The 10,776-nt window shown below is 38.6% G+C and overlaps 1 protein-coding gene across 50 annotated transcripts in view; it reads right to left on the bottom strand.

Annotated features, from left to right (window-relative positions):
* Positions 1-10,776, bottom strand: part of myo18ab (myosin XVIIIA b) — a 173,038-nt gene that overhangs the window by 97,945 nt on the left and 64,317 nt on the right. For 22 of the 50 annotated variants that reach the window (XM_087283058.1, XM_087283060.1, XM_087283063.1 and 19 more), the window contains 4 exons: positions 8,971-9,036; positions 6,273-6,360; positions 5,757-5,863; positions 2,834-3,010 (listed from right to left, as the gene is read on the bottom strand). Coding sequence is in view for 35 of the 50 variants with exons in the window: in XM_087283036.1 (XP_087139162.1) it covers positions 2,834-3,010; positions 5,757-5,863; positions 6,273-6,360; positions 8,971-9,036 (438 nt within the window). In the remaining 15 variants the exon portion in view is untranslated. Of the gene's footprint in view, positions 1-2,833; positions 3,011-5,756; positions 5,864-6,272; positions 6,361-8,970; positions 9,037-10,159; positions 10,349-10,776 lie in introns of those variants that run through there. The other 28 variants (XM_087283049.1, XM_087283057.1, XM_087283059.1 and 25 more) reach the window with 2 other exon arrangements.

The following is a 10,776-nucleotide window of genomic DNA, read 5'->3' as shown; positions in this document are numbered from 1 at the left end:
CTCTCCTCTGGATTGTGATTGCATTTTATGGGTAGTAGTTTATCTTGCATGTAATCCAATAAAGCTCATTAGCAGATTTCAGTCGCACATTTCCCAATGCGTTTAACTGATGAAGGGACAGCTGTATAAAATATAGTACCCATAATGCATTACATTCCTTCACACGGCAGAGCAACATGTGGTAAATGGTGTTTTTTTTTCATGTTAAAATGGGTTTTGTCTTAACCATCAGTGATTAAATCGATATTAAATGCGACAAACATTAGTTTGAATAGAACTAAATAGAGTCTAAATTAGATTATAACCCTCACCATTTATGTTGAACATGTGCGTTCCACTACACTGAACTGTCACTCAAAGCAGTTGCCATGGATACTACTAACGTCTGGGGAAGGTGCATTAATTTCAAACTTTGATCAAAATCAAAGCCCCTTTAAGGCAAGTCATTTCATTTGACAGCCATCTTTGAAACGCCTCTCGGGCAGTGTGCTCGGGCATTCTGTCTGAATGAGGAAACATCAAATTATCCAAAACTGTTTGCCAAGCTTACGATTACATTACTTATTTGTAATCACCAATAAAATTAAAGAACAACCGTCTCATACTTTATTTCTAAATGTTTGACGTTCTTAAAACTGACTTCAAGGTCATTAGTGAAGAGAGAATCACATTCTTGAAAGAAGGCATTCATAAAAATGTGCATTGGCATTATGAGATGCCTAAGAAATGCTTATTCTACCAAGTAGCAAACAATTGGCTGTGGCTAAGAAAAGGATGGCTCAAGAGAAGGATGACAAAGGATGAAAGGTATAAGAAACAGTAAAAGGAATTTATGAGCGAGATCATTCAGAGAGGAGATGCTGAGGAGGTGAATGGGATAACGCTAAACATGGTAAGCTAGGTAAAACACACCAACAAGGCATAGGTATGGACAGGGCCGGAGCAAGCTGAACTGCTGCTCTAGGTAAAGGATGGTCACGCTGCCCTCAACCCTAAAGTGAAAGCGGGTAGGGGTTTGGAGTGTGGGTGAAGAGGGTAGTGTCGCGGACGCCGCCCTCTCTACTCTGTTGCCCTAGACGCAGATATATCTGAGGGCGCAGGTGGTGAGGGTAGTGAGCGGACACTGCCCTCTCTATTCTGTCGCCCTAGATGCGGATATAACTGATGGCGCGGAGGGGTGAGGGCAGTGTTGGGGACGCCGCCCCCTCTATTCTGCCACCCTAGGCGGCCGCCTAGGTCACCTCTATGGACGCGCCGGCCCTGGGTATGGGGCTGAATCATGGATTCCCCCATTTATGAGTTTTATTTTCTAGCGTTGATTAAAGTTTGTTGATTGTTGGTATAGTGCTTCAACTTTCGAGATTCACTTTTTTTTTTCTCTCTAGTTCTTACAGTGGTTCATCATGATACTTTATTGTGTAATGGTTTTATAGAATGTGAACAATAACTGAATTGTGAACTATTAGTGAAAGAGCTGATCATTGTTTTAACCAGGATGCTACATGGCGAATCTCCTCCAGGAAAAACAGAGACTCTTTGTTTACAAGTTTTTTGGGTGATTTGAATAGCTGCTATTATGTGATGTGCGTTTGACAGAATAGACTGTACCTTGCGTTAGTTTCATACAGATTACAAAACTTTCCAGTGTAGTGGGTTCATTTAAATGTTTCTGTAGTGTCGCATTGTGTATGGGTAGACAGACTAATTGTTTGTAGCAAATTTGTCACTTCACGTTACGTCAAGTTAGGACCAAGCGGCTACATCCCGCTTTACCTCGTGAAGCCAATACGGATGTAATTGAAACTGCAATTCACTGACTCGCCTTTGGGGGCTGGCTCCAGGATCTCCAAATATTCACTGGCTACAATGCTAAATTGGCCAATTTTACAGCTGATAAAAACATGTTTACAGCCTGGTAAAAAGATGGTTTTGATGCACATAACTAATATTATCCTTGAATTTTTTTTATAACTCATCGGTTTCGTTTTTATTAAGTTATATTAGGTCTGCATAATTAAGAGCGTGGCCACTTGAGTGACAGCTCTTACTGATCACCGCCACGTCATTTCAGCTGATTCCAGCTGATTAGCCCATGAACTCGGCATATATATCGTATTTTTGTTTTGTTTTATGTGGCTTTTTTTGTTAGATTTACACTGTCAATTGCTTTTTGGAATTTTTTCCTACAATTATCAAAAAATATGGCATGCTGTGCACTTGTGTTCACAAACCATTCAAGTTGCCTCCATTTCCCAGGTCAGAGAAATTATATACTTGTATACAATATCTATAAATATATTTGTTTTTTTTAAGATCATGTATCATTTCTATTTTTCTTTAGACCTGTAACGCACTCCAAAATCTGACAGATTGGTTAGCTGTAGGCTATCAAACAGTCATCTGAAATGTTGTCATACAGTTTTATGCCTGGATTCCATAAACAGCCTTGCATTTATTAACACAGACTTTATTTTAAGTATTTGAAAGTAATTCACAAATAGTACAGTATAGTACACAACAAAGCACATGTGGTCAGAACATAAACGAGCAAAACACTAGCAGGCTTCTGTAGCTCTGCTCACGCTCCGCCTCTGGCCTTTTTAGATAAACCCCAGTCGGTGCGATGACACGCAAACAAAATGGTGACGGTTGGCCACGCCTACTTGTAGCTTTATTTGTGTTCTTCAAAAACCCATGGTTGACATTGCGGATACTACATCCATATCTCTTACAGTCTATGGTTAGGACATGAAAGAAAGCAGGTTTTTTCACAATTGATTGCATTTTTGGATGCTACATAACACAAAGTCATATTTGGATGCAGGGGTCTCACCTTTTCGGAGTACATGGATGGGGCGCTGATAGGGTTGACAATCACCATGTTGGGCCCGGCGTGTGTGTGGATGAGGTTTCCTCCATAGCGCTGACGCAGGGAATGCATGACACTAGATTCATTCAGGTAGAGCAGAGCTGCCAAGTCCTCACAGCGGTCAAATGACGGCGGGTTCGCCTGGATTGAGGGGGATCAAAAATTACAGGTCACAGAACTTAATAAGCTGACTGCTGATGAATTAAAAGAGTGGGAAATCTCCTTAATATGACAAAAAAAAAGAGAGAGTGTAAGAGGTTTTAAATTGATGTGCCTAAGTCGTAATAGCCTCAAGACTGGATGCCAAGTCTTTAATGCAATTTAAAAAGTTGTCAAGCTCAACTCTGAATCCAGCTTCGCAACTCCCTCCTCAAACAGATGGTTCAAAAACTTGATTAGAGGTCAGTCTTGACATTATGGAAATGATCAGCTTAGAGCTGCCCTTCACCGGGAGGCATAAAACACTGTGCCAAGCAGAAAGTGAAGTGACAATATCTCCCAGCATATGTCTCATCAAGGCAGAACAGTGCAAACACTGAAAATGGCTGTGCTGACCTGCCAAACGATTCTATTAAAACTTGTATGCGAGTCTGGTTTAAAAATCAGGCCAAATCCCACCTGTTTCTCTATGACCCATATCCTGGCATCATTTTCTACCACCTGTGCCTGTCTAACCCTCACATGACTTTGGTTTCAGGCCAGATAGTAGCCGAGTTCCGCAAATAACCCACTGCACGAGCCCTGCTGACCTGAAGATTCATCAAAACACACAGATATTCTGATGCTCAACTGCACAGACAAAAAGAATCACTGTTTTCCATTGTGAATGGGCAATCTCTGAATGTACTGCATGGCTTCTGCTCCATTTTAAGATTGGAGTCAAAAACAAGCTAAAATAAAATATTTTAAATTGAAATTATTTTCAATTAAATTTAAAAAGAAAGAACAACTTGTGTGCTTAAAGAGTAATGAACTCAGTACAAAAATAACGGCAAACAAAACATCTTGCAAATGTCCAATCCCAAAGCTTAATCTTTGGTTCAAAAATAGACTATATTAAAGCCAATCTGCCAAAACGACAGGAATTTTTATATTCACACATTAAATACTTTGTCTCCTAGGGGGTTGAATTTGGATTTTGAGTTGAAAAGTTTTTGCAATTGTATGTATGTTTATGTATGTATCTATGTGTATGTGTGTGTATATATTTTTGCTGTCGTTTTCAGTTTTTTTCAATTTGTGTATTTTGTTCTTCTTTACTTACTCATTGGTTAATTGGGATGATTATTGTTTGCAAGTGTGATGTGTAAAGTTTGACTATGGCTGAATTCGAAATCGCATACTTCCATACTATATCCTCTTAAAGCCCAAAGTGTTTTTTTTTACATGCATTTTTTATTTCTCTTTGCTATTTGGGCTTATTGGAACTTAATTAGAATAAAAATAAAAATAAAAATTATGTCCATATATGTGTGACTCATGGTCTGAATTGACATAAAACACTTTTTCCTGAATGTTTTTTAATGCATATATAACCGAGTTTTTTTAATGAACTTGCTTTGAATATCAGAGAGTCAAAACTAATTTTTTTTAATTATTTCCTGTTTGACCTAATGAAGGCCTTGCCCTATTATAAAATATCTTTCGAGAGGTAAAGTGGCAGTGTGCAGGTTTTTTGGACTTTTTCTATTGTGTTTGGCTTGATCGAGCCAGCCCCTTCAGGAATTTCCTAAATAGGCACATACTGATGCTTTTCTCTCCAAATATATTACATGACAATGTTGCTAAACTCCAGATCAACCACAGATTATCACTGCATGTTTAGCTCCACCCCCAATTTCCATATACAGTAGCTTAACAATAAGTAAAGCAAACAAATGGCTTGCAGACAATAAGATAGCTCAGAATTTTATAGAAGTATATTAACTTTATATTTAATGAAGCTGAAAATGCAATGCTGTGCTGATGAAATTATATCCAACACTAATGCAGGAGTAGGGCATATATCGAATTGCAATAAAACTGATGTGGATAATAATAATAAGCTCTGAACTTTTTTAATTCTATGCTGATCTGAGAGCCAATTATATAGCAGAAATGTGCAACAATGGGAATCTAGAAGTGTGCTGATATTAGTCATGTGCCGAAATGTGATGTGCCAAAAATGATCAACCACCGAATATAGGTTTTGTTTTGGACCCTCTAATTTTTGTGGCTTCAGTCAGTGTTGGGATACTCTTTTAAATCTGGAAGCATTAACAACTGACATCCAAATATAGAACGTTATTGTTCAATATGGAAAATAATTAATCAAGATTGCATTTTTGCATATAGCCCAGCGCTATACTCAAAATTGTCTGTCTTGTGTTGTAACTATTGCTTAGTCTCTTATTAAAGATCATTTGGTATGTGTGTACTTGGTATTTATGCAGTTTTACCCTAAATCATTGCAGCGTCTGTCTAAAAAGATAGTAGGTTGTCAAACATCCATACAGTGGTTTACAACAGCATGTAAAAACAGTGACCCTTTTAAATTATTTTACATTTCCAAACTGTTAGACACTGATATCAGAGGTTGTTTACTTCTAAGCCTATACCATGACTATTTAAATTGTGCGATTCGAAGAAGCAGTTCAAAACAGTGCAGAAAATAACTTTTTTTTTTTTACACACACAAATCTTAATTGTTTTGGTAATAAGGTTACTGAAGGTTCCATTCAGTTATGCTATTTTAATGAGGTCAAAACCTGCAGGGAACAAAAAAACAATGAAATCTATGACATGCATTAAAATAGAATCCATTTCAATCTAATAACAACCCTTGAATAAAATATGTTATGTGTGCATACTGAAATGCCAGTAATGTGATGAGCATCGCAAGACTGACCTTTTCTACGTCATCCTCATCCACATCCAGTACAGTCCCATCGTGCTCCAGTTTGATTTTCACTTTCCCCTCGGGTAGACTGCCAGCTTCTGTCTTCACCACAGTGGCTGCGAGGACAACAGAGAACATTGAGGAAATGCACACAATATCAAAATGAAACAGAATTGTAATAGTCTTTTAATATACTCCTGCCATTGAAGCCCACATTATGTTAGAATCAAAATCGACCCCATTTTCTTTTGATAATAAATGTCCCCAGTATTATTTTGTGTGAAACATAAGTGCACAATATTCCAAAGAAGAAAACGTTTCCGTAATCTTTCATCAAAATGTAATAACGTTCTCCATCTCCAGACGACGTTATATTCCACTCTGGCTCAATGTTCTTTTTTTACACAGAAATGTGTCAAATTTTATAAGTTAAATGAGCAGGGAATGCTATTTCATGTTGTCTTCAACTTAAAATAACAGCGTTCTAGTAATATAGATATCATTTCGCATGGCTTTTATACTAACCCAGAGAGAATCCATCCTTGTGGACCAGCCACACTTTCTCCGAGCCATACCATGCTTGCTCCGCAGCAATCTGCTCCTCGGTCTTCACCTGTAAAAGAGAACAACACCAGTCAGACTCATTATTGATGACTTTACACAGGCCCTTTGACCAGCAGCAATGTCACTGATGCTTTAAACCCACTCCATGCAATGGTCCACACTTATGGGATGAGGATAAATATCATTTAATGGTTCTTTTTACCCTGATTGGAAACGTCTGCTGACAGTACAGCTAACAAAAAGGCATTGTTCCCCAACATCTAAACTGGAAAATAAGCTTAAAATGTGGTGGGTTGTCATGCAAGACGGGGTTGAGTTTAACTGCAGGTATAGACGAAGCCAACTCGGGCTTCAAATGATAGACGGGGTCAGATTACAAGCCTGATGTTCTGGTTGTCTGGGCATGTCTGATTCCACCGCACTCATGCTTGACCTACACACACTGGTCTGAACATGAACTCTGCTGCGGCGAAGGGCTGACAGTGAGAGATAGTATATCAGTGATCCATGATGGGATGGAGTTGTGTTCCAGTTCACATGCTTCTCCTCTGGTGTTTGGTTAGTATAAGGTGTTATGATTGAAGATAAACCAGTGCGCTCTACAATTACAGTTGTACGGGAGGGGTAGAAAACACTACAGTATGACCACTCTCAGTGCAAGTTAAAGCTGCAGCCTGTAAGTTTTGTGTCTTTTATTGTCATCTCTGTTTGAAACCTGCAGTTGTGGATATTTGCCAATGTGGATACTGCATTTTGGAGGAACTAATTCTATCTTTATACTCAGTTTCACCCAAACAAGAATTTTCACCAGAGAATGTCATCAGAAAACAGTACAGTTCCACTACTTTTGTAACTGAGGTAAAAAAAAAAAAAAACTGTATTGCTAAGAATAAATAAAACTAAATACTAATAGCTAATAAATCAAACTATGACCAATTAGCTTATATAATATTAAACATTTAATTTGTATTGTTGGACAAATGGCACCACGCTTTTTTTCATCAAAATCTACCTGTGCAATATGATAATATATATCATAAAGTGATTGTTTCACTTTATGTGCTATTATTTATTCTGTGCTGTTGCAAAATGCATGTTAACTGTAACATTTTTTTGTCATTTGAATAAGCACAATTTTACACTAATTTACAATAACTATTTCTAAATACATTTTTAATTTGAAAAACAGCTTTTTTTAAATAACCACCAACCATTAACAATCCTAAGCATGTCATTTTAAAGAAAATCGTGAAATGAAAAGGGACAATTAATTAATTGACAATGTAAGCCTTTGACAACTAGCAACTAATTAATTGACTAAATATACTGTAAATTTACCTTTTTATTTATAACCCTTTGTTTACCTTAGGTGGCCAAACAACATGAGACAACATTTTATTTAAACTAAAATAATAATATCAGAAAGAACATCTTACAACCACATTAAATCAACAAATTCCTCTTGACACAACAAAGATGGCCAAGAAAAAACATTTTTTAAGTTAGCATTTAGATAAATTGACTGTTTATTTATAAACTGACTGTTAACAAAGCATAGGAGATGGCATGAATACAATGAAATTAATAATATTGTCATGAGATTTTAAACTAAAACCACCAATAGGTGGAGTCAAGTCTTCGTCTTTGTCACTGAATGATTCATTTAATTGAGTTGTTCAAACAGCTGATTTATTCACAAATGTCTTTCTGAATGGACAACTGAATCATTGTCTCATGTAAAGCTCAAGATTCATTTAGAAACAAAACATGGAATGGAGATGTACAGCGGCTGAGCTGTTTGAAAGCATTTAAGACATTTGGACAACAGTGATTCTAAAAATACATTGCATCATTTACGTTGTCATTTTAGGGATAATAATGGTTCATTTTAGAAACAGGGAACCTAAAAATCATCCGTAGCTTAGATATTAACTTTGTTGCGTCTCTGAACTGCTCTCTTAGATGTTGTGAAAATTGTGCGAAATGACGCAATGAACTGTATTGCGATTGTGCATGGCACCTTATTTCAATTCCGAGTTCTGATTGGTCAATCATCATTGTTTATAAGTCATAAATTACCATAAATAGATCATTTTAATATTTAATGTGCATGATAAGTTTTACATTACATACACTCTGGATAGATCTGGATAGTAAAGGGGAGGTGGGGTTTAAAAGGGGATGTCATTTTTTGTCCATAAGGGGGATGCCATCCCCCCTCAATTCGAGCACTGTGTATATTAAATTATACTGTAATATGAGATGTTTGTCATATCACCCAGGCAGTCCTACTACAAATACAACTCCAATTATAAAACATTATTTACAAGCGCACCACTGTGAATTGGGCTAAAGTAAGAAGACAATTTTGAACACTGGCTGGTCTACCAAATTTCATTTTATATCATTTAAATGTTACGGGCTGCAACTTTAATAACAATCCAATGCTAATTAAGTGTTAGATGAACCCACATATTTAATTTGGCCAGATTGTCTGATCTGATAACGGCAGGCAGCTCTATTTCTGGGGTTTGGGTGCTGTCAATGAAATGGGATGGGCAAGAACACAACACTCCACAACACAAGGGCAAGTCTGACACAACAGGTCAAGGGTGGGATTATGAGGGTCACTACAGCACACACACAGCAGAAAGCAGACCTTAGGATGAGCGGCAGCAGCATGGTCTGCTTTTAGGATTGCCACAGGATCCTCCTCCACCTGTTCCTGTGAGACGGCAGGTCAGCATGAAGGGGCAAGAGCAGCGTTAGACATCATAACACTTTATTACGGCATCTCTCAAGCACACACTCATTTATCAATTTAACAGCCCAGCTCAGCACTGCACATTTAAAGCATCCTGTAAATAAAAAGGGTTATTGATCATGTTATATAAGGCACTGCAGACATCTTTTAGGAGGTAAAAGAAATTAAAGAGCCCATATTATACATGAAATAGGGTCATATCTTGGTTGTAAGGGTCTCCAACAACAGTCTAATATGCATGCAAGGTCAAAAAACACTTTCATGGTCTTATAATCTGCATTTATTTTTATCTAATTATCCCAGCGACTCCTGTATGAATCGTCCAGTGATTCATTTGTTCCCAAACCCCTCCTTAGCGCGAAGCTAATCTGCGCTGATTGGGCCGATGACAGTCTGTCGCGATTGGTCGACTGCCTTCAGTCAGAGAGGGAAATGGCCAATTGCTAATCAGCAATTTAAAAAGTAATCACAGTTCATACACGCTCGATAGTGTAGGCGTGGACATTAGCTGCCACACTATGGCGAGTGGATAGTGCCACGGATAACCGAACGAAGGAGACAGTCGTGTACTCGCCATACCACACACACACAAAAACACACACACACCTCCGGATGACAACGCTCCCGCTTCAGCCCGCACCCGCCAGGTTTTAGCCTGAGAACCCGCTCCGTTTTCTGCCCGCCGCGCCCGGTCCCGCTAGAGCGGAGAACACAACCAAATATCACCCAGTATACAGTCCAGACAGCCAAGCTGTCTGAATAAAAACACACACACAGCACAAAGTACACAAAGCTCGTTCGTTCGTTCGCTCTCCCTACCGCTCTCTCTCTCTCTCTCTCTCTCCCCGCGCCAGATTTCTGCGGCGCGGGAATACATTTCCGAATAAATCGCGGGAGCAGAACTCTAGCACGGAGCTCCATAAACAAACAGCACGCGTCGCGTTTTTAACGTGACTTTGCACGCGATAAGATAATATATCCAGTTAACCTGATACAGTACACGCGGTTACAAGTAACAAATCACAACTAAATACATTTGCAAGCTAGAGTAAACGAGGCAACAACTTTAACCGCACGTACTTACACTTGAGAAATGTAGGAAGAAACCCATCCTGACGTCCATCAGTTACTCTTTACTGATCCTTCCTTTAACAAACTCAGATGAAGTATTCTTTGTAGCATGTTGCTTCCAGAAGTTTCCAACTGCTTGGTTATAATGCTGAGGTTTCATCTTTGGGTAGAGACCAAGTGTGCCGCAAGCCTACGTTTGAGTGAAGGTTTCGGCCGTTAGATCGCCCCCTGGGGGCTGGCTGCAGTACAAGTCATAAAGCCCGCCTCCTCCGTGTTAATGAAGGAGACTTGAGCCCAAATAAAAAAAAATATTACACTTGCAATAAAATGTCCCGAAAGATAGTTCTGGTCGATTAAGGCACTGGTTATTGTGCTGAAATAGGTGCAGATCTTCATTTTTGTAAACAGTTTGTTTTTAGCAGTAATTTAATGCTGGGCGTGTCATCGTGATTGACAGCTGTGATTTACAGTTTCTCAAAGCGCGGCGTCTGAGCTTCGGCAGGAGACTGAAGTAGACTGAAGTGTTATTATTCGATTTCTGTGTTATTTTACCATGACAAAATGAGTTCAGCAGTAAACTATAGTTTCTGACATACATGATCCTGGTGGAACACTGTTTATTCGCTAAGT

The sequence above is a fragment of the Danio rerio genome, chromosome 15 (genome assembly GCF_052040795.2).
Source record: "Danio rerio strain M-AB ecotype USA chromosome 15, GRCz13ab, whole genome shotgun sequence".
Lineage (NCBI taxonomy): Eukaryota > Metazoa > Chordata > Actinopteri > Cypriniformes > Danionidae > Danio > Danio rerio.
Note: the sequence above shows the minus strand (reverse complement) of the source record. Positions and strands in the feature narration are given on the sequence as shown.